The sequence below is a fragment of the Grammomys surdaster genome, unplaced genomic scaffold (genome assembly GCF_004785775.1).
Source record: "Grammomys surdaster isolate TR1022 unplaced genomic scaffold, NIH_TR_1.0 362, whole genome shotgun sequence".
In the NCBI taxonomy this organism is placed as follows: domain Eukaryota; kingdom Metazoa; phylum Chordata; class Mammalia; order Rodentia; family Muridae; genus Grammomys; species Grammomys surdaster.
This window is the reverse complement of record NW_021604781.1, coordinates 909,060-931,654: the sequence shown is the minus strand read 5'-3', so window position 1 is coordinate 931,654 and position 22,595 is coordinate 909,060. Positions and strand designations below refer to the sequence as shown.

Genomic DNA, 22,595 nt, shown 5'->3' with positions numbered 1-22,595 from the left:
TGGATGACTGGTACAGGCTCTCGAAGGGGATTCTGGGATGCCCTGCTTGCTGTCTTTTGCTTCCCTGCTACATCTTGCACTCTGGCCCTGCTGGGGCAACCAACTGAGGGTTGAAGCTGTGTGCTCCAATCAGAGTGTTCTCTTTCCGAGTTGACTTAGCTCAGCTGTTATGGTGACAGAAGGCATCAGGGAAGGAGGGAAAATTAGAACAAAGATAATGACAATGTATGAAAAATGTTGTAATTAAGCCCACGGATTTGTACTTTTTAAAAAATGATTTGTTTATTTTATTTATGTGAATACACTACACTGTAGCTGTCTTCAGACACACCAGAGGAGGATATCCGATCCCATTACAGATGGTTGTCAACCACCATGTAGTTGCTGGGAATTGAACTCAGAACCTCTGTAAGAACAGTCAGGGCTCTTACCCGCTGAGCTCTAATTTGTACTTTTTTATAACTTTTTATGTACTGTTTTTCACTGTAGCCTCTCCTGGAAGCACCAGGCTAAGTTCACCTTTAATTCTTTCTCAAACAGCATATCTAAATTTTGCGATCATAAGAACAAGCCAGGAGAGTACATATTCCATGCAGAAAACGATGACGCCCAGTTCACCAAAATGTTCACGCTGAATATAAGAAGTAAGTTGAATCTCATTTTGTCTACTTTATTCTCCCATTAATTTTTAGTCAAGAAGAGTCAAGCATGACTTAGAAGGGATGCTATAAAACTATTTTTTAAAAGATTATTTGCGCGTATACGAATGTTTTGCCTGTGTGTCTCTGCACCACGTGCACGCAGTACCCACAAAGGCCACAAGAGGGCGTCAGACCGCCACCCCACCCCTTTGGAACTGGAGTTACAGATGGTTGTGAGCCACAATGTGGGTGTTGGGAACCCAGTTCCTCTGCAACCACAGCCAGTGCTCTTAGCTCCTGAGCCATCTTGCCAGCCTCTGAAACTGCTTTTGTAAGCTCCATGTTCCTTGTGTGTTGGGTTTAATTATATATGTCCCTTTCTATATTTGTTCTCTGAGCTAAGAAATATTCCACCTCCAACTTTCTGTGACTTTACTGGCTTGGTGCTATGAAAGGAACACTAAAGAAAGGCTGAACAGTCAACTGCTATTTATTTCTTTTAATGATTTTCATTTTGGTCTATGCAGAAGTAAGAAAAGACAATATATTTCATTAGATTTTTTTTGCAGATATTTTGTATGTGTACTGGTGTTTTGCCTGCATGTGTGTCTGTATGAGGGTGTCAGATATTGGAGTTATAGGCAGTTGTGAGCTACCATGTCGATCCTGGGACTTGAACCCGGGTCCTCTGGAAGATATTTTTAAAGCTAAGTGTTATGTTGCGGTCTGCAGGTAGATGGAGGTTCTACACCTCAGCTCCCTCTAGGAAGTGAGTCACAGAGAGGTGTTGCCTCCACTGGTCAAGGTTTTGTGACAGAGGAGGAAGGGACCAAACAAACATTTGAGGCATCTTAAATCAGGGGCTGTACCAGGGGCATACAGCACCTAGGGTTAAGAGGCAGCCTAAGCTGAAGCCAGCTCTGAACTGATTCTGGAAAGTCTTCCATGAGCTTACTACTTGCTACTTTCTGCAGAGAAACCTCAAGTGCTAGCAAAGGCCTCAGCCAGCCAGGCGTCCTGTTCCTCTGATGGCTACCCGTTACCCTCTTGGACCTGGAAGAAGTGTTCGAACAAGTCTCCCAAGTAATGAGAACCTTGACGTCTCTTGAAATGGAAGAGCCAAACTGGACATGGTGGCACACGCCTGTAATCCCAGCACTCGGGAGGCTGAGGCAGGAGGATCTTAGAGTTTAAGGCCAGCATAGGGTACATAGTGAGGCCCTAGTCCAAAAAAACAAGAAAGAAAGAAAAGAAAGGAAAGGAATAAAGGAGGGAGGGATGGAGGGAGGGCAAGAGAGGGGAGGGAAAGGAGGAAGAAAAAGAAAGGAAAAAGAAAAGTGAGAACAAGGCATAAGATTCTATCACCCGTTGTCATGGATATAGCTTAAGAATAACATTGAAAATGCTTACCCTAGAGCCACAGCTTGTGTTCTTTGGGAACCATCTGTAGAAACCCTGACTTCCTGTCCTATCATGACCCCGCCCATCTAACATCCCTTTTCACCATTTTTTTTTCAGCTGCACTGAGGAAATCCCAGAAGGAGTTTGGAATAAAAAGGCTAACAGAAAAGTGTTTGGACAGTGGGTGTCGAGCAGTACTCTAAATATGAGTGAGGCCGGGGAAGGGTTTCTGGTCAAATGCTGTGCATACAATTCTGTGGGCACGTCTTGCGAAACCATCTTTTTAAACTCTCCAGGTGTGCAGCCATTTGCTGTTGTGATAAACACACCCTGTCCCCAGAAATTCCCCCACCTGAAGTTGGGCACTGTGGCTGGCCTTTGCTGGGGAATTTTTATGAGAGCGCATCGTTCTAAGTGAGCATAAGACACTTTTTGAGTCAGGCAAGAATCCCCAGGCAGACTCTGTCCAATTTACATTTCAGGACTCAGTTATCCTTAGATTTCATGACTCACAAGCCACAGTGCTGTGGAGTCCTGGAAATTCATGGTGTGAAGAATAGCTACCAAAGGTGTAGCAAAATAGACTTAGTGATCTGGAATTTCCTTCTTTTTCGATTTTGTCAATTCCCTTATTTACTTTTAGCTGGCTAGTCTAGATTCTGGAGTTGTGTTTAGAGTCTTTCTAAAATTACACTAAATAGTTTAGGGTCACCAGATAATATGGATTAATTCAAACAAAGAGTAGTGGCACAGCCCACCTCATATTCCAGGGAAAAAAGCCAGAGGCTCCTAAGTTCAAGGTCAGCCTGGGCTAGTGAGACCCTGTCTTAGAAAAATTTGAAGCAAAGCAAGCACATAAGCCAAAGCTATGGCTTTGGAGAAATGTCTCAGTGGTTAAGAACACTGGCTGCTCTTGCAGAGGACCTGGGTTTAGTTCCCAGCACCCACATGACAGCTCACAACCATCTGTAGCTCCAGCTCCTGGGGATCAAACACCCTCTTCTGGCCTCTGAGGGCCCCAGGCATGCACATGGTACACAAACACATATACAGGCAAACAGTCATACGTGTAACTTCTCTACACATGTGTGACAAATCTTGGCAACAAATACATAGACTTCTTTTTATCTGATGTGGGCTCTGTAAAGGCTTATATGGGTATTATTCACGTGACATCATGGTCCAGTTTTTAAAAATGGGTTCAGAATCATTTTTTATTTTTCTGGAAAGGGAACTCATTGTTTACAGAAACAGAAACCAACTTTCTGTGAGGCACCCAGAACACACTGAATGCCCATTAGGTCTGAAAATGGTGGTTACTTGAACAGAATGTGAAAGATTCTAGCTAGAGGAACTGCCTGTTTAGTACTGAACATGGGAGTTTTATCTCACCGCCTAGTGACTGCTTCTCTTGCAGGCCCCTTCCCTTTCATCCAAGACAACATCTCCTTCTATGCAACCATTGGGCTCTGTCTCCCCTTCATTGTCATTCTCACCGTGCTGATCTGTCACAAATACAAAAAGGTAAAAGCTGGCGAAGGCGAAGGCTCATCCCTAGCTTGACTCTGCAGCGCCGCTGACTGCTGCTGACTCCTTGTTCATCTCTCAAGCAATTTAGATATGAAAGCCAGCTGCAGATGATCCAGGTGACGGGCCCCCTGGATAACGAGTACTTCTATGTTGACTTCAGGGACTATGAATATGACCTCAAGTGGGAGTTTCCAAGAGAAAATTTAGAGTTTGGTAAGGATTGACTGTTCAGAGGTTCTCTGGCATTTCCTCTCCCTTGCAAAATTTTTAACATGCGCTTCCTCCATCTTTGCAGGGAAGGTCCTGGGGTCTGGCGCCTTCGGGCGAGTGATGAATGCCACAGCCTATGGAATTAGTAAAACGGGAGTCTCAATTCAGGTGGCGGTGAAGATGCTAAAAGGTACCAAAAGGTGGGGTTGTCTCAGCAAAGTCTCTCAGAGAAGGAGTACAGCTGCCTCCCCTCCCCTTCTGCCCTCTCCATTTTTCTGACCACTGTTCCTGTCTGCTAAGCATGGAGGTTAATGAGAAACAGGCAGGGACAGTCGTGAGGAAAGAAGGCAAACCCCACTTCTTCCTCTTTCTCATTGTTCAGTTGGTATCTGCTTCTGTGTTACAGTTTGACACAGATTCTGGGTAGAAAACAAACCAGGGACTTCTCACTTCCCATCCTCTCCCATCTGGCATCCACCCTCAGGCAGGGGCACCCTCAGCTGATTCTTAACCCAGTGCTAAGGATTGAACCCAGGGCTTTGTGCATGCTAGGCAAGTCCTCTCCCTACCTTAGAGATCCATCTCCAGCCCATCACTCTGTAACACCCTGTCTTGCTAAATAGCTCAGGCAGGCCTTGAACTCACAACTTCAAGAATTCTGAGATGTATCATCCCCTTGTGACTGTTTGGCCCATTCTTTTCTCTGTAAGGGTAAAGGGAGCCCCTCCCTCCAAACACACACACACACACACACACACACACACACACACACACACACTCGGTGATTGTAATAGTGCCACCGTCAACTTCTTGTGTGGAGTTCCTCATGTCTCCACTCACTCCACACACTCACCAAGGGCCTGCCTCTATAACCCAGCTTCATCTTCTACACACCAACAGCTCTCATGTCTGTTTCCCTAAGCCTTGGCTTCATGTGCTCCAATACTTCTATCTCACCGCCATTCATCCAGGCTGAAGTCCCTCATCCCTGGCCCCAATCTGTACTCCAACCTGGTGATTACTGTGGCATTTCAGTGAGACCACACATTCCACACAACCATAGAAACAAGAAAGCAAGTCTCATCGCTAGCTCTCTCCCAGCCTTTCCCAACAGGTTTCCTGTACGGTGTCTGCTGGGCCCGTCCTCATCTCTCCATGGTTTCCACGATGGTCCAGTTGTGTCTCTCCTGGACACTAAGGGTAGCTTTCAAAGAGCATCCCACCTCTTCTGCTGGGGGCTATGTGCTGAGGTGGGGCATGGCCACAAGGCAGAATAGATCACACCACCTTCTTGCTTGGCATGGCACTTAGCATTGGCAATGGCTTTCTACTGCTCTGAAAATGGTTTGCACAACCTTGAGCAATCCAGCCGTGGCTCGGCCTTTCCACCTCATTCTTAACTCACCTTCTTTCGGTTCCCCCAGTGCCGTGCTTCCCCGCCCACAGGCTTTGCACAGGTGAATCCTTCCACCTGCTCTTCCCCTTTCACTGTAGGAAGCCACTCATCTCTCAGATGTCAGCTTAGAGATCACTTCCTCAGGGACGCGTCCTCTCACGACATGGAGCTAAGGATACAACACATACTCAGCGTGCTTGAGTTCCCGAGTCTAAGCCCAACATTAAAAGCATAGTCGAGTCTTCTGCAGTAAGGACTATGTAGACTTCTCCCAGAATTCTACACTCTAGCACAGTGCGTTAGTTTAGAGACTCAGTTCGGATCTAACCTTCTGCATTACTCCTAAGCCTTCTGAAAGCAGCATGTGACTTTTCCTGTGTTTTCCACTGCCTCAGCCTGCAGTGCTCTTCTGTGTCCAGTCTCACTGAGGGAAAGACTCACTCAGCATGCTCCAGGGTCCAGTGGACCCTTCTTCCTCCTGTTTCAGGCTGTCTGATGTCCTCCTAGTACCACCCCACTGTACTTTCATTATATCTCCCTCATCTTGTGTGTTCATCCCTCGGTTTCTGCTGTAAGTTGGTTACACAATCCCCCTTTGCAGACACCAGAATCCCAGACAATCAGGTCCCTTCTATAACACAACGGTATTTGCATAGAACCAAGAGTCCATGGAATAGAGATTCCAAAGAAATGGGTCCCCAAACCCATGGGGGCAGAGGTGCCCCAGGCAGCTACACTATCCTCAGTGACCTGAGCACTGGGCATAACAACCCCGGTGCTTGCATCCTAGCAAGGTTGTGGATACAGTTTGCTGTACTGGAGAGAGTGAATTGTTACTTTGTACGTGCATTGTCGTCTCCAACTCCACCTTTGGGCATACTTACAAATGGAAGTTTCTAGACCCAAGGAGCAACTTCAGGTTGGAGACAACTATGCTTGCTGAAACTCCTCCTTCTGGTCTTCCTATCAGTTGAATAATCTGATTTTCTACTAGGAAAATCGTGTTCTGTTTATTATGTTGTCTACCTGCTTTGAGAGCTGGGGTGGAAGGAGTTTTATGTTCCTTGGTCAGGGAAAGTCAAATAGAAATGTAGAGCCTTGCTGGACATGGCAGTGCGTACTTTGATCCCAGCCCTCAGGAGGGAGAGGTAGGCAGGTCTCAGTGAATTCAAGGCCAGCCTAATCTACAGGGTGAGCTCCAGGCCAGTCAGGGCTATAGAGTGAGACCCCATCTTAAGGAAGAGAAGGATACATTCATATAGTTAACATCTATAGCTCATGTTTTAAAACTCCACCTTAGGTGGGCGGTGGTGGCGCACGCCTTTAATCCCAGCACTTGGGAGGCAGAGGCAGGTGGATTTCTGAGTTCGAGGGCAGCCTGGTCTACAGAGTGAGTTCCAGGACAGCCAGAACTACACAGAGAAACCCTGTCTCGAAAAACCAAAAACCAAAAAAACAAAAAACAAAAAACAAAAACAAAACAAAACCTCCACCTTAAAACATGAATTTTGAATACTGTCTAAATTATTGTCTAAATTCATGTATTATGTTTGTGTCAGTTTTTCTCTTCCAGTTTTGAATGTATGTAAGTTGTGGTCTGAACTGAGAAGAATCTTGGTTTCTAAAACAGCGTACAGTTCCCTGAGGTCAACCCTGTTTCTGCTCCTCCACCAACAGAGAAAGCCGACACCTGTGAAAGAGAAGCGCTCATGTCAGAGCTCAAAATGATGACCCACCTGGGGCACCATGACAACATCGTGAATCTGCTGGGGGCATGCACACTGTCAGGTAACGCCTGCAGATAGAACCCCTGCTCCAAACTACTGCAGCCGGAGGCAGCGAGGCCTTTGTACCCTGCACACTTTCCTCAGCCCCAGATTGTAGAAGTTTGGTCTGGTTCTTCCTCCCAACCCCATGCTCCCAGAAAAAAGACTCAGACTCAAAATATATTTACAAATACCTTGCTATAGAGCTAGGCTCTTCTCTGACTAGATCTAATAATCCATTTATTCTAATCTTCATTCTGCCACATGGCTGGCTACCTGTGCTCAGGTGCCATGAGCCTGTCTCGTCTCACCTCATCATATCTTCCTGGGTGAATTTCCTGAGCCTGACACTGTCCCAGAATCCTTTCTGCCTCCCAGATGTCCTGCCTCCTATTTCCTGCCTAAGCCATAGGCCATGAGATTTATTATTGACAGGCGTCACGTCCATATGGACATAAGCTATTCCCTCTACACCAGTACCAGTGGAGTTAGATGTTGGCCCCTCTGAAGAGCACATGCCCTGCTTTTCCCTACTCTATCACAGAGTCCTAACTGCCTGAGAGAAAACCACCACCCTGCACACTCATGCTGTGGAGTCTGAGCTCCTTTCCAGACCGTGAAGCTGGCCTAAATGCAGGCGTGAAATCAGTTTCAGAACTCAGCACACACACACCCATTGGTGATGGTGAGGACATACGTTTAGAACTCAAGAGAAAGGCTAGAAGTCAGACTTTTGCACATAATGCTGACTAAGATTGAAAATAAAGTCTAGCCGGGCAGTGGTGGTGCACGCCTTTAATCCCAGCACTTGGGAGGCAGAGGCAGGCGGATTTCTGAGTTCGAGGCCAGCCTGGTCTACAGAGTGAGTTTCAGGATAGCCAGGATAGCCACAGAAAAACCCTGTCTCAAAAAATAAAAAAGAAAAACAGGAAAAAAAAAAGTCTAAGGCACGAGTTCATAAAAAGTACCTTCCAAAGGCAAGGAGAGCAGAAAAGGAACAGGCCCCGTTGTGCTACCTGTGATTCAGAAAGAGTGACCTGAGGTTCCTCTAAACCTGTAACTACAATTGTAACTGTTTCAGGGCCAGTGTACTTGATTTTTGAATACTGTTGTTATGGCGACCTCCTCAACTACCTCAGAAGTAAAAGAGAAAAGTTTCACAAGACATGGACAGAGATTTTTAAGGAGCATAATTTCAGTTTTTACCCCACTTTCCAGTTACATTCAAATTCCAGGTAAGAGCTACCTCAGAGCTTTATGGCTATTCAACCCGGGACAGACAGAAGGACCACTGCACATACCCACCCCCAACCCTTCCCAGCAAGCGCCTGGAGGCACTGTGTGTGGCCTGAGACCTAAGGCAGCCATTTGTCTGTGCTGTGGACGTCTGTCCACATTATTTCTTCTTTTACTTAATAAAGTTTCAATTACCCACCAGAAGACATGGCTCAAAAATACCAAATAGAAAAGTCCAGAAATAAACAATCCTTAAGTTTTAAGTAACTTCACAAAACAGCTTGTTATTAACATGATACTGTCTTATCATTGGTTATTATTGTTCATGTGTTACTACGCCCTATTTATTTGTATTTTATTTATTATTATATTTCACTTATTTATTATTGTGTGTTTGTAGTGCTAGGGGGGAAACCCAGGACTTCATGTGTATTCAACACATTCTCCACCCCTGAGCACCAGGGGCCTGCCATGTGTGCTCTACAACAGAGGAACCATCCTAACACAGATGTGTGTGGACAGTGATTAACTCCTTTGGTTCATTTTTGGTCACTGGGGTATTAAATGTACTGAGAGCACTAAACCATTTTCCAAAGGGAAAGGGAGTTATAAACAGGGAGAAGCCCCTGTGATGGCAAATACTGAGTCCAGCTGTGTGCTTATCCCTCAGAGGAGGGAAACATGGTTCACAGAAGCTGTGTTGGAAAGATGACGCTGAGCTGAGGGTACACCTTCCAGCGGAGCACATGCACGCACAAGGCCCTGGGTACATCCCCAGCACGGCACAAACCTACAGATCAAACATATTTCTTAAAAAGAATGGCAAAACACTTCATTTATAAGCCCTGTGTCGTGTGAACTCCGAAAGGGGAAATGGCTTGAATTTGGGAGCAGCAGGATATCCTATTCTTCTCTTCATAAACTTCAGGACATAGAAACCACTTACAGCCCCAGTTCTGTTTTGTGTACCCAGCTTACAGCAGGACAGTGACTGAATGGCCCCTCTTATCCAGGCTGGCTCTGCAAACCCCACATACAGATGTTTTTAATGTACGCAGGGTACCATTGACAAGCCGGCAGTGGGCTTTCCAGTTAAAAGCCCATTTGTAACTGAATCTGCTCCTCTGATGAATTGTACCTTTTCTAATAAAATGTCTGCTCAGAAGAACAATGTAAATAACGAAGAAACAAATTTATTTTTAATAGTATGCCGGGTTCACGAGAAGTTCAGATACACCAGCCCCTGGATCAGATCTCACAGTTCAATGAGAATCCAATTCATTCTGAAGGTAATATTTTACTCTTGCTGGTAGCACTTTGAAATGAATCCAAGAGGCCCATGCCAGCTATTTTTAAGCTTTTTTTAAATTATGTGTGTGTGTGTGTCTATGTGTGCATGTGTGCATGCGCATGGTGCGTGGTGTGTGGTGGGTATATGTGTGTGCTCTGTGTGTGCTTGTATGTTTATATGTGTATATGTGCTCTGTGTGTGTGTGTATGCTGTGTGTGATATATATGTGTGCTATGAATGTACGTTTGTATATATGTATATGTGTGTGCTGTGTGGGGGGTATATGTATGTATGTATGTGTGCTGTGTATGTATATATGTATGTACATGCATTTGTTCTGTGAATGTATGTGTGTATATGTGTATTCAGTGTGTATGCATGTGTGTGGGGTATGAGTATGTGTATATGTGTGTGCGGTATGTGTATGTATGTGTGGTTTGTGTTTATGTGTGTATGTGTTTTTGCATAGGATGTGTGTGTACATGTGTGTTTATATGTGTATATGTATGTATGTGTGTGGTATGTACATTTGTATATGTGCATATGTGTGTGTGATATGTTTATGTATGTGTGTGGTATGTATATATATATGTATATGTGTGTGTACGTGTATATGTATGTGTGATGTGTGTATATATGTGTGTGTTTGTATGTGTATGGTATGTATGTATGTACATGTGTGTGTATGTGTGTGTGCTTGTGCACAGGCATACTCATGCCATGACACCCCATGGAGGTCAGAGGACAACTAGTGAGAGCTGGTACTGGACAGATGTCAGTTTGTCAGGCCTAAGGGCAGCTTTTCTCACTGAGTCATGGTGGCAGGGCAGAAGCAGTGTGTCTTTGCTTAGGTCAAGGACAGGCTTTGTTAGTGCGTGCTTTCTTGGAAAGTCAAAAGCCAATAGTTGTGAACTCCATGTCCATGGTCAACTAACAAGTACCTGGAACTATTTTGTTTGTTCAGAATATTCTTTATAAAGTCGTAAGCTATTGGAGTCAGCTTGTACCTGGTAAGACAGTAAGTTCTAGAATCAGAGTTTACCTTTCAGAACAGTTTGCTCCAGACAAGTTAGTTAGACATCCAGAGTCCCTGCTTCTCACTTATAAAATTGGTCCAATACTACTTTCCTCTTAGGACTGTTAGAAGGAATAAACAGAAGATGTGAAGTATAAAATACTGTTTATAAAATGTGGTGGACAGTCGATCAGTCTTTGTTTTTTTCTACTGACAGATTTTTTTTTTGAAGAGAAGGAGGGATAATGTTTGGGTGGTTTGCCTACTGTGTATGTCTGTGCACCACCTGAGTGCAGTGCCCTCGGAGACCCAGAAGAGGATGCTAGATGCCCTAGGACTGGGATTGTGAGCCATCATGTGAGTTCTGGGAACTGAACTCAGGTCTTCTGAAAGAGCTCTTAACCACTGAGCCATCTCTACTGCCCAAAGAAGGATGCATAATTAATATTCATTGTCTTAGCTCAGATGGCTTTAACAGATTATTAACGACTGGGTATCATAAACAACATCATTTCTCACAGTTCTAGAGGCTAGTAAATCAAGATCATCAAGGTGCAGCTGACACTTGCTCCTCACATGGACATGGTAATCTTGCTGTGTCCCCAGCCCTCATACAGAGGCCAGAGAGCAAGCTTTCTTCTCTTTAAAAAACTTTGTTTAAAAAATTGTGTTTAATGTCTTTCGGGGGAATCCATTCTCTCCTTTCAACATGTAGGTTCCAGGGATTGATTGAATTTGGGTCCTCCGTGGAAAAACCTTTACCTGATAAGCCATTTGCCCATTCTCCTCTTCCTGTTTTATAGACTCCCTGGTCCCATTCTTATTACCTGGCCACTTCACAAACACTCTACTCATGAAAGTATTGCTTGAGAGTTTGTTTGCCTGTATGTGTGTTTGCCTGTATGTATGTATGTATGTATGTATGTATGTATGTATGTATGTGCACCATGTGTGCCTGGTCCCTTTGGAGGCTAGAAGAGAGAGTCACATTCCCTGGAGCTGAGTGACAGACAGTTGTGAGCCATCATATGGGTGCTGGGAACCAAGCCTGGGTCCTCTGCAAGAACATGCAGTGCTCTTAACCATGGAGCTGTCTCTCTAGACCCTTGGCAGGTGAACAGTGCTTCATTCCAGAAAACAGAATGACTGTTCAAGTAGACTAAGAAGAGGCTGGTTTATAGAGAGAAAAATGACTGAGAGGGAATAAAAAAGGGGACACAAAGATCAGGACAGGAACAGTGGTGTACAACTTTAATCCAACCACACAGGCTGCAGAGTGGTAGTCTGTGAGTTCAAGGTCAGCCAAGTCTACATAGCATATTCCAGGACAGCCAGGGCCACATGTCGATTACAAGAACAGGCTGATTATTCTGATCATTTTCCCGGGACTGGAGTCAGGAAATGAGAAAGGTGACTGATAGCTTAACATCAGACTGCCTCAGGATAAACTCTTCTGTAAGGACAGAAGCAGAAGCCATTCCATCTTCATGCCCAGAACCTGGCCTGCTCAGGAGGTTTGGTGGTTGCTTCTGATTTCTCTGAAGGTCAAATAATCCTTTCTCTTTGTATGACGAGCCTTTTGTCTGGGTGATGCCATTCGATTTGGTCTATTGAGCCTAGAGCAGGAAACCAGATCTAATGACTTACAAATATCTCCACACTGGTGTCACCTTAGCTATGTCTCACAGAGGTCTGATAGGACACTGCCAAGTGTTTGGGGAAAGTGCAAAGTGGATATATTTTTACAGATGAGATTGAATATGAAAACCAAAAGAGGCTAGAAGAAGAAGAGGAAGAGGATTTGAACGTGCTGACATTTGAAGACCTTCTTTGTTTTGCGTATCAAGTGGCCAAAGGCATGGAGTTCCTGGAGTTCAAGTCGGTAAGCACCTTTTATTTATATTTTTTATTTTATTATTATTATCATTTTTTTTTGGTTTTTTTAAAACAGGGTTTCTCCATGTAGCCTGACTGTCCTGGAACTCACTCTGTAGACCAGGCTAGCCTCGAACTCTCGAACTCAGAAATCCACCTGCCTCTGCCTCCCAAGTGCTGGGATTAAAGGCGTGCGCCACCACCGCCCGGCAAGTTGGTGTATCTTACTAAGTTTCTCCAAAGGAATAGATGTCTGTATTTCAGAGGGGCAGTATGTTAATTAGGGCTCCCTAAAGGAACAGAACTGATAGAATTGAAAATTATATATATATGTAAAGATATATATATTTATATATATTTATATATAAATATAAAGTTATATATAGTTTTATTCTCTATGTAAAAATATTTTATATAGACACACACACACACACACATATACACACACACACATATGGGGGATTTATTAGAGTGGCTTACAGGCAGCAGTCCATGTAGTCCAACAAGGTGCATGAGACTGGATGTTTCAACAATCCCAATCTGGAATTCCGGGAAAGCCTTAGAAAGTAGCTGGTCTTGGGTCTTTGTTGGGATCCTGAAGAAGTCGATGAGAAAACACCCCAACATCAGGGCAGATGGACTTGCCAGTCAGAGTGAAGGCAAGCAGGCAAAAAGCAAAAGCTTCCTCCTTCATACCCTTTATGGCTGCCACCAGAAGGTGTGGCCCAGATGTTAGGCGGGTCTTCTGACCTCAGAATTAGGAAAATCTCCCTCACACTTGCCCCAGCACAGTGTCACACGGAGCCACACAAATGTGTGACGGAGTCACAGAGTGGGGAGAGCACAGTCCTGGGGCGTAACTAGAGCAGAAGTCCTGCGGTGAAGACAAACAGTCTAAAAACTGGGCATTCTTCAAAGGTCCATGTCATAACATATCTAAGAGTTAGACTAACAAGGCAGCTGGTGTCCTTGACCAAGCATTCTCTTCTACTTGTATTTGGGTCACCCCTTTCCACAGGCCCACTGTAAATAGGGAACATGTAAAAACTGCACTGAATTATCTAACCTGACCATCGTAGCTCAGCAGCATGGGGCAGTGTCTTGTGATTAATATTGTCACTGAAGTAAGCATGGCTACCCCAAAGAACATGAATGGCAGATCTGGCCAGTGAGGGACAGGGAAAAAAATGGCTTCTGGTAAGGGCTCATGCGGCAGCTGGGCCAAGTTTTTAAAGAGAGAAGAGAGCAAGGCACACAGATGGTTAGGGTGTGTGATTCTTGGGGAGATGTTCAGATGGAGGTAATCACTCTTCTGTAGAAGGAGAGTGAAGGGAAGGAGGTGCTTGCTCAGTGCGCCTATCTGACATGCAGAAGAAGCGTTTGGGTTGAAAATAGAGACTTGAGTGGTGGCAGTTGTGCTCTTAGTTGAATGGAACCTTGCCTTCATGGCAGATGCAGAGGCATGGAGGAGCTGTGGGGACAGGATGAGGAGCTGGGGAGAGAACAAGAGAGTCTTGGATGGAATCCAGAGGGAAGGACAAGGAAGAGGACTGGTTAAAGCCAGGCCAGGCAGGGAAGGCTTCTTGCTGGTCTGCAGGAGCCTTTCCCAGAGCAGCAGTGGAGAAGATGGACAGGGCAGATAGCCAGGAGGACACATTGGGGATGGGGACAGGCATCAAGGAGATGCCACATGAAGAAAACCAGACTTGGAGAAGGTGAACAGGAGTCACGGCACAGACATTCCCATTTTTATAGGCCTTGTCTTTTAAAGGCTGAAGAGGGCATAGTGGACCCCTGTGGATGCCATGTTCTCTCCAGCAACTTCTTCCAGAGTTCATTCCCTCCAGAGATTCTGGGCTCTACTCTCACAGACTCCTCAAAACTCATCAGCATCTTCTGTCTTGTCTTGTACACACTGTGTGTGTACGTACGTGCGTGTGTATGAATGTGGGGCACATGTACCATAGTGTGGGAGTAAATTCTTCCACTGTGGGGATCCAGGAATGGAGCTCAAGGCATCGTGGTTACATGGTAAATGCTTTTTCTCACTGAGCTGTCATCTCTTTGACAGCTCAAACTCACTTCTTCTGAATACTTTCTTTGATATTAACCTATTTATTTATTTAGAGATAAGATCTGTCTGTGTAGTCTAGGCTGGCCTCAAATTTGGAAATCCTCCTGCCTCAGCCTCCTCAGTGCTGAGATTATGGGTCTGCACCACCAGGCCTGTCAGATATGATGCAATTTTATTCCTAAAGCCGGCTCTTTATTCAGAAGAGATTCTGTTTTCACACTCACACACAGGAAGCTGGCTGCTAGAAGTTTCTCTGGAGCTCTGTGACAGCCCCTTTTAGCACTTCTTTCGCTCATAGCTCCAGGGATGCTGCAGATGACTGCGGCTGAGGTAACTTAGGAATGAGCCAGTGTTCTCGGAATGTGTGACAGTCATGGATCAGCCTCTGTCCTTTGTAACTGTTGTAAGTCTCTGAAGGTGTAAGTCACAGCCAACATCACGCCAGCCTCTCTCTCCCAGTGTGTTCACAGAGACCTGGCAGCCAGAAATGTGCTGGTCACCCATGGGAAGGTGGTGAAGATCTGTGACTTTGGACTGGCCCGGGACATCCTGAGCGACTCCAGCTACGTCGTCAGGGGCAATGTGAGCCGTTTGCTTTTTGTCACGAGTACAGGAAACATCTGCACTTGCTGTAATGTGCTTTTGATTTATGGCAACACCGAGGGGGAGGAAAAAAACCCAGTGCTTTACTTATTTAGGCTGAAATGACTATTCTGTGCTCACTGAGAGCTAAGCAAAATAGCCACACGGCTGACCACTCAGATCAGGTCCGTTAGGGGTTGGCATGCGATCTTCACCTAAAAAAAAAAATGCCTTTACTCGGACCTGTTTCAGTTTCCTTAGCTATAAAGTGGCTGTTGAGTTATGTTTCCAATCACAAGAGAAGCTAACACATACAACAGGCTTGTTTTTCTGAACAGGTAGCACACAGATATTCACTATAAAATTTAAAGGCACTGTAGTTTAACAAATAGCATTTGCTATCCTGTCACTATTAGAATAGTGCAGGAAGACCTAAATAAAACATGACTGACATTTGCTCGTTAAAAGAGAATGAAAAGGGGCTGGAGAGCTGGCTCTGTGGTTAACAGCACAAACTGCTTTTCCAGTTTGATTCCCCGCACCAGGGCCGGATGCTGACAAACGTCTATGACTCCGGTTCCAGGGAATCCAATGCCTCTGGCCTCTTTGGACATGTGTGCTCATGTGCACGTACATACACATAATTAAAAACAAATTTAAAGTATGATGAGGTAAAATAAATGTTTAAGAAGGGAAGAAAGGTAGATAGAAGATAGATAGATAGATAGATAGATAGATAGATAGATAGATAGACAGAAAATGATAGATAGATAGATAGACAGACAGACAGAAAAATGATAGATAGATAGATAGATAGATAGATAGATAGATAGATAGACAGAAAATGATAGATAGATAGATAGATAGATAGATAGATAGATAGATAGATAGACAATGAGATATCTCAGCAGATAAAAGCCCTTGCTGCCAAGTCTGAGGACTTGAGCTGCCCCCAAAACCACATGGTGGAAAAAACTGGAATCCTACAAGTTGACTTCTGACCTTCACCTGTGTGCTGTGGCAATGCCCACACATGCACACAAATAAAAATATAATTTTTCTTCTTTTGGTTTTTGAGACAAGGTTTCTCTGTGTAGCTCTGGCTGTCCTGGAACTCACTCTGTAAACCTGGCTGGCCTTGAACTCAGAGATCTGCCTGCTTCTGCCTCCCAAGCACTGGGGCTAAGGGTGTGTGTCACCACCATGTCCCCTTGGCATAAAATTTTTAAAGAAAGAAAGGAGGAAAAGAACAGTGAGGGGGTGTCACTCAGGCATAGAGCTCTTGCCTGGCCTTTACGAGGCTTTGGGTCAAGCCTCAGAATGAGGAAGAAAAAGAAGGAATTAGGACACCTTGGTGCAAGTCCCTCTGGTTCTGTGTATTCAGTCAGTGCTGGGGGAGGGGAAGGGAGTGGAGAAGGGGAGGGGAAGGAGGAGGGGGAGTCTCAGTATTATCATCCTTGTTTGTGAAATAACAGCAGCCCAGATTGCTCCAGTTCCTCCTCGCTGCCCAACACCCTCAGTGTTCACTTCGTTCTGAAAATACCCACTCTGGGAAGAGGAAATTGAGGCAAAGAAAAGCAACTTGCTCCGTGCACGGATGTTAGCTGTGCAGAGCCTGTGTCTGTGTCACTCAGTGATGTCTTCCTGACTTCCTACGGGATTCTGAATTTACGTCCTAGGTTCCCAGAAACAAATCAATCAGATCAGTAACATAGACCTTTACCCAAAAATGTGAGAACTCTCAGGTGGCTTAGAACCTGTTCCCAGGGACGGTAGCTGCAGTGACAGTATGTGACTGTTCTGGGTGATTATGTGGCTTCCACTCCACCAGTGGGCTCTCCTGTGGGAAGGTGAATTCCATTCAGAACCTTCTGTTAATGAGTCAAGTGACCCAGACTGGATTCATTCAGTGACTCCATTTGCATAGGATTTAAAAGAGGATTTCCTTCTGACGCTCTGCTTTTGCCTGCTAGAACCAAATCTGAGCAAAACCCTGTGCCCCAGGACCTAACTAGCCACTGTGTTCTGATGCAAATTAAAACAAACCCCTTTTCACACTGCTGGAAGTTATTCAAACCCCAGAGGGCAGCCTATGGTTATTTCTAGATGTGATAACTTAAGTCCCTTGCCACATCCTTGAGGATGACACTTCTCAGTTCTCAGTTCTGAGGAAAGCTCTGGTAAATGATTCGGCCTGACCTTGTCTGCCTCCCAGCAAATACAGAGCTCTTCCTTAATGAAAGGCATTGCTATGGCACTTGCCAATTCCGAGCACAAGCCTTTGTCCAAGATGACTTTTAAAGACGTGTATTTTGCCAGGGGTGGTGGTCCATGCCTTTAAACCCAACTCTCAGGAGGCAAAGGCAGGCGGATTTGTGTGTTCGATACCCTATTCTGCTTCTTATGTAGCCCAGGCTCAAGATAGAAAAATAGATAGATGACAGATAGATACAGAAAGGTAGACAGATAAATAGATAAGTATTTCAATAGATATTAGATACAGATAACAGATGATAGATAATGGATGATAGATTGATAGATAAGAAACATATTTCTGAAAAGCTTCTACATTTTTGTTTTAAGCATTAAGAGTGTTTTTAGGTTTTAAATTTTATCATCTAATGCCAAGCAGTGGTAGCACACAACTTTAATCCCAGCACTCAGGAGGCAGAGGCAGGGGGAGATCTGTGAGTCTGAGGCCAGCCTGGTCTACAGAGCCGGTTCCAGGACAGCCAGGGCTACATGGAGAAATCCTGTCTTGGAAAACAAAAATAAATAAGTAAGTAAGTAAATAAATGCTATCATCTAACGGGAAACAAAACAAAATCTCACAAAGGCCGGAGCGATGGCTCAGTGGTTAAGAGCACTGGCTGCTCTTCCAGCCGATCCAGGTTCAATTCCCGCACCTACATGTCAGCTCACACCTGTTCGTAACTCTAGTTCCAGGAGACAGCACTTTTACAGACATACATGAAGGCAAAACACCAAATAAATCTTTGTTTTTAAGTGACCTCGGGTTTCCAATTTTATTATCTAACAACAACAAAGAGGGGCTGGAGGGATGGCTCAGTGGTTAGAGCACAGGCTGCTCTTGCTGAGGACCCAGGTTCAGGTCTCAACTCCCACGTAGTGGCTCACCTTTCTCTAGAACGTCAGTTCCAAGGGATATTGATGCCCCCTTCTGGCATCCTCTGGCACTGCATGCATGTGGTGCACTTACATACGTGCAGATGAAACACCTGTGCACATAAAATTAAAAACAAAAACCTTTTAAAAAATCTCCAAGTCGGCACATGGGAGCTAAGCCAGCCTCTCTTGCATCTTACACAGGCGCGGCTGCCAGTGAAGTGGATGGCACCCGAGAGCTTATTTGAAGGGATCTACACAATCAAGAGTGATGTCTGGTCCTACGGCATCCTTCTCTGGGAGATATTTTCACTGGGTACATGCGTGAAGCACTTGGCCGGCCACTCTGGGCTCTGGCTTTGTGTTTCCCACTCCTTCTGCACCCCTCCTTCACCCCTTTACCTTGCAAGCCAGAGGGTGGGTGAAACACCACTCAGTTGCTTGAGGCTTCTGGTCCTGCCTCTGTTGCCATTGTTATTTGGTGACATTTGAGATCTGCCTTTCCCACCCTCTGGAATTGATTAGGCGGCCTTGGGGCTTCTGAATCCCTCAGTGCAGGGTGGGTCTGGCACTGGGGAATTCTCTATGCTTGTTTTCAGACAGAATGTATACTAAATAAACAAATAGGAAGAACAATGTTTGGGAGGCCCCACTGATCGCGTGTTTTTCTCAGGTGTGAACCCTTACCCCGGCATTCCTGTCGATGCTAACTTCTATAAACTGATTCAGAATGGATTTAAAATGGAACAGCCATTCTATGCCACCGAAGAGATGTAAGTACAACCAGACTGGGGTTGGATATCAAACATTTACTGTGTGTTCTAAGTCTTCCAAATGCATGACAAAACCAAAAACTTGCTGGCTTTGTTGGTTTGTTTGTTTCTTCTTTTTGTTTTGTTTTCTTTTTGAGCCAAGGTTTCTCTGTGTATCCCTGGCTGTTCTGGAACTCACTTTGTAAACCAGGCTGGCCTCGAACTCAGAAATCCACCTGTCTCTGCCTCCTGAGAGCTGTTATTAAAGACGTGCGCCACCACAACTTGTTAAAATCTACTTTCCTACTACATTGTGAGCTTTATTTATTTATTTATTTATTTATTTATGTAATGTATGTGAATACATTGTCGCTGTCTTCAGACACACCAGAAGAGGGCATTGGATTCCATTACAGATGTTTGTGAGCCACCATGTGGTTGCTGGGAATTGAACTCAAGACCTCTGGAAGAGCAGTCAGTGTTCTTAACCACTGAGCCATCTCTCCAGCCCCACTCATTTTTTTAAAGATTTATTTGTTTATGTATTTGGGTGTTTTATCTGCATGTACATTTATACACAAGAAAAGGGCACTGGGTCTCGTGGGACTACAGTTATAGATGGATGTGAACCGCCATGTGGTTCCTGGGAATTGAACTCAGGACCTCTGGAAGAGCAGGCAGGTTCCTTAACCACTAAGCCATCTCTCCAGCCCATGATTGCTTTTTAAAAGGAGAGAAATCTTGGTACAGTGGCAAATGCCTTTAATTCCAGCACTTGGGAAGCAGAGAGGCAGACAGATCTCTGTGTTTTGAGGCTAGCCTGGTCTACAGAGTAAGTAAGTTTGAGGATAGCCAAAGCTGTGTAGTGAGATCCTGTCTTGAAAAATCAATCAATCAATAAAATTTTTTTAGGAAGTGGGGGACAGGAAGGGCAAGAGAACACTTGCCTATAACCCTAGTACTCCAGAGGTAAGACATGAAGCTATGGGCTAGCCTGTGCTAATAGCAAGACAAGAAAGGAAGGAAGGAAGAAACAATAAACAAAGAAACAAACAAAGCAAGCAGAGAAAAACCTTTTGTTTCAGGTAGCCTTGCTGCCCTCCTGGGGAGCATTCCAGGACTTTCTTTGTCTGCTTTGGGCTACCTGAGGGTTTGACTTCACCTCCCATCTCTGGTGTGGTACAAATTCTAGTCCGTGCTTCCCACAAAGCCAGCGCACAGTGCACAGGCTGTTCCCCACGGGCGGGCGGATGCTGCCCTGGGTGTTTGCTGTGGATGGCGCCTGGTTGAGTTCCTTCACACCCACCTCACCTCAGCCTCTGTTTGGCTCTCTCACAGATACTTTGTAATGCAGTCCTGCTGGGCTTTTGACTCAAGGAAGCGGCCATCCTTCCCCAACCTGACTTCATTTTTAGGTTGTCAGCTGGCAGAGGCAGAGGAAGTGGTAAGTAGTGGCATGGCTTGATGATAGCCGTCCCTGGGAGATGTGTGGGTGTCAGTCGCAGCACCAGTGTCCTCAGATCTGGTTGTGTTAGGTTGTCTTTCTCACCTCACTCTGTCTAGTTTACCCTTCCACAGTTGTGTGCAGCAAGACCTACTTCCTGGTGTGGGCTTGGGGGCAGAGGCTTTCCTGTGATTTCATCCAACTGATGAATAAGTTAAAAGCTCTGAAGGGTCCACTGCAAAGGGCTAGACAACTAAATAAGCCTTAACTCCTCCAGGAGCCACTGGCCTTTTCTAAGTCACCGTGACAATGAACATGGAATCCTCTCAGCTGCGTGAGGGTGGGTGTGGATGGGAAGAACTCTAGCCCAAAACCCCGAGGACTCATTCCATCGCTGCTACCCAGGCCTCACTGATGTGAGTGATGGAAATTTCTTCTTTGGCTTTGGTGTTCCCATCTGTAAAAATGGGCTGCAAAGCTAAATGATCCTCAAGCAACAGGATCTTGGTATTACTTCACTAGCCTCGCCTCCTTAGCGCTCCCAGCACAGGAGAGGCCTGCTCCAGATGAGAGTGGAGCCTTGAATTCTCAGAGCCCAGGTTCAGATCCTGCCTCTTGTCACTAACATCTCATGTAGCGTTTGCTACTTTACACTTTAATGTGGACATCTTGTGGGATGATAGTTCTGTAAAGGACAAGCCATCTGCCATCTTCCCTTTCCCTACTTTTCATTAAAATGAGTGGCTGATGTTTCAGAGAAACCAAAACCCATGGAAGGGGCTGGAGAGATGGCCCAGTGGTTAGAGCATTGGCTGCCCTTGCAGAGGACCAGGGGTCACTTCCCAGTGAACATGAACATGGTGGCTCACAAGCGCCTGTAACTCCAGTTCCAGGAGCTCCAATGCCCTCTTCTGGCCTTTGTGGGCACTGCATTCACAAACTGAAGAACAGGCACACATTCATATGCATAAAGTAAATAAAACTTTTAAAACAAGCCGTGGAAACTACACATTCGTAGTTTTATATTTTTAAGATTATTTGATTTTTCAGCATTGTGTGTTAGTGTGTATGGGGACCCTCAGAAAACAGAAGAGGGTGTCAAGTCCCAAGTTCCCTGGAGCTGGAGTTACAAGCAATTGTGAGCCACCTCACACGGGCTCTTGGAACCAAACTCAGGTCCTCTGCAAGAGCAGCAAGTGTTCTTGACCACTGAGCCACCTCTCCCGCCTCTAAGTTCATGTTTCATGATCTGTATAAAAGTAAGGCTTATTTAAATGCTGTGCTTTCTAGGCACCCGGGTGAGTCCTGCTCAGCCAGTCATCCTTGCTGCCTCTCCCCTTTTCCAGATGTATCAGAACATGGGCGGCAACGTTCCAGACCATCCATCCATCTACCAAAACAGGCGGCCGATCAGCAGAGAGGCAGGCTCAGAGCCGCCATCACTACAGGCCCAGGTGAAGATTCACAGAGAAAGAAGTTAGCAAGGAGGCCTTGGATCCCGCCACCCTAGGCAAGCTGTAGATCTGCAGAGCCAAGATTAACCTCACCTCAGAGGAAGCGCCCTATTGGCCCATTGCTTTGCTGAACTTTTCTCTAGATGCTGTCTGCCATTACTCCAAAGTGACTTCTATAAAATCAAACCGCCCCTCGCACAGGCAGAGGAGCCAATAATGAGACTTATTGGTGAGCTTGCCTAAACTGGAAGGCCTTTCCAGGCTGGCTTGAGGGGAAAGCCATGCACCTGGAATATAGCATATTCTTGTAAATACATAAAACAAACCCATTTTTGCTAAGGAGAAAGAAGCTAAATATGATTTTTTTTTTAAAAAAATCTATGTTTTAAAATAATATGTAACTTTTTCATCTGTTTAGTGATATATTTTATGGATGAAAATAAACTTTCTACTGTAGAAATGTTGGTTCTTGGTCCTTTAAACCAACATAACCATAAGCTCCTGGCCTCATCTGTACGTGAGATTTCCTGTTTTTATTTTTTGTTTTTTGTTTTTTGTTTTTTTCTCTTGAGCAGGTGTATTCTTGGGGATACTTGGTGTTGTTTGGTATATCTAATGATATAGCCCAGGCTGGCCTCAAACCTGAGATCCTCCTGCCTCTGCCTCCAGTCCTGGGGTTAGCAGTGTGCATCATCACATCTGGTAGAAGGCCAGCTCTTTCACCAGAATAGTAAAGCATCCCGAGTCTGCCAGAGTGAGGACAGTGGGTACCACATCCGCTGAGGACAGTGGGTACCACATC

At 45.1% G+C, this 22,595-nt stretch overlaps 1 protein-coding gene and 2 long non-coding RNA genes across 3 annotated transcripts in view; 1 reads left to right on the top strand and 2 right to left on the bottom strand.

Moving 5' to 3' along the window:
* Positions 1 to 22,253, top strand: part of Flt3 (fms related tyrosine kinase 3) — a 66,366-nt gene extending 44,113 nt beyond the window's left edge. The window contains exons 10-24 of the mRNA XM_028779789.1: positions 541 to 644; positions 1,616 to 1,724; positions 2,160 to 2,338; positions 3,460 to 3,566; positions 3,653 to 3,785; positions 3,868 to 3,972; positions 6,856 to 6,966; positions 8,026 to 8,179; positions 9,387 to 9,469; positions 12,235 to 12,368; positions 14,895 to 15,017; positions 18,348 to 18,459; positions 18,817 to 18,916; positions 20,234 to 20,339; positions 21,686 to 22,253. Coding sequence (XP_028635622.1) covers positions 541 to 644; positions 1,616 to 1,724; positions 2,160 to 2,338; positions 3,460 to 3,566; positions 3,653 to 3,785; positions 3,868 to 3,972; positions 6,856 to 6,966; positions 8,026 to 8,179; positions 9,387 to 9,469; positions 12,235 to 12,368; positions 14,895 to 15,017; positions 18,348 to 18,459; positions 18,817 to 18,916; positions 20,234 to 20,339; positions 21,686 to 21,820 — 1,795 coding nt within the window. The 3' untranslated portion in view covers positions 21,821 to 22,253. The remainder of the gene's footprint in view (positions 1 to 540; positions 645 to 1,615; positions 1,725 to 2,159; positions 2,339 to 3,459; positions 3,567 to 3,652; positions 3,786 to 3,867; positions 3,973 to 6,855; positions 6,967 to 8,025; positions 8,180 to 9,386; positions 9,470 to 12,234; positions 12,369 to 14,894; positions 15,018 to 18,347; positions 18,460 to 18,816; positions 18,917 to 20,233; positions 20,340 to 21,685) is intronic.
* LOC114631450 lies at positions 3,239 to 5,326 on the bottom strand. Its single transcript, XR_003712960.1, has 2 exons — positions 5,188 to 5,326; positions 3,239 to 3,916 (listed from the first exon to the last, which is right to left on the bottom strand). It is a non-coding gene; the product is annotated as an uncharacterized LOC114631450 (long non-coding RNA).
* On the bottom strand, positions 11,711 to 13,020 carry LOC114631449. The gene is made up of 2 exons (XR_003712959.1): positions 12,842 to 13,020; positions 11,711 to 12,102 (listed from the first exon to the last, which is right to left on the bottom strand). It is a non-coding gene; the product is annotated as an uncharacterized LOC114631449 (long non-coding RNA).
* Positions 22,254 to 22,595: the final 342 nt, after the last annotated feature.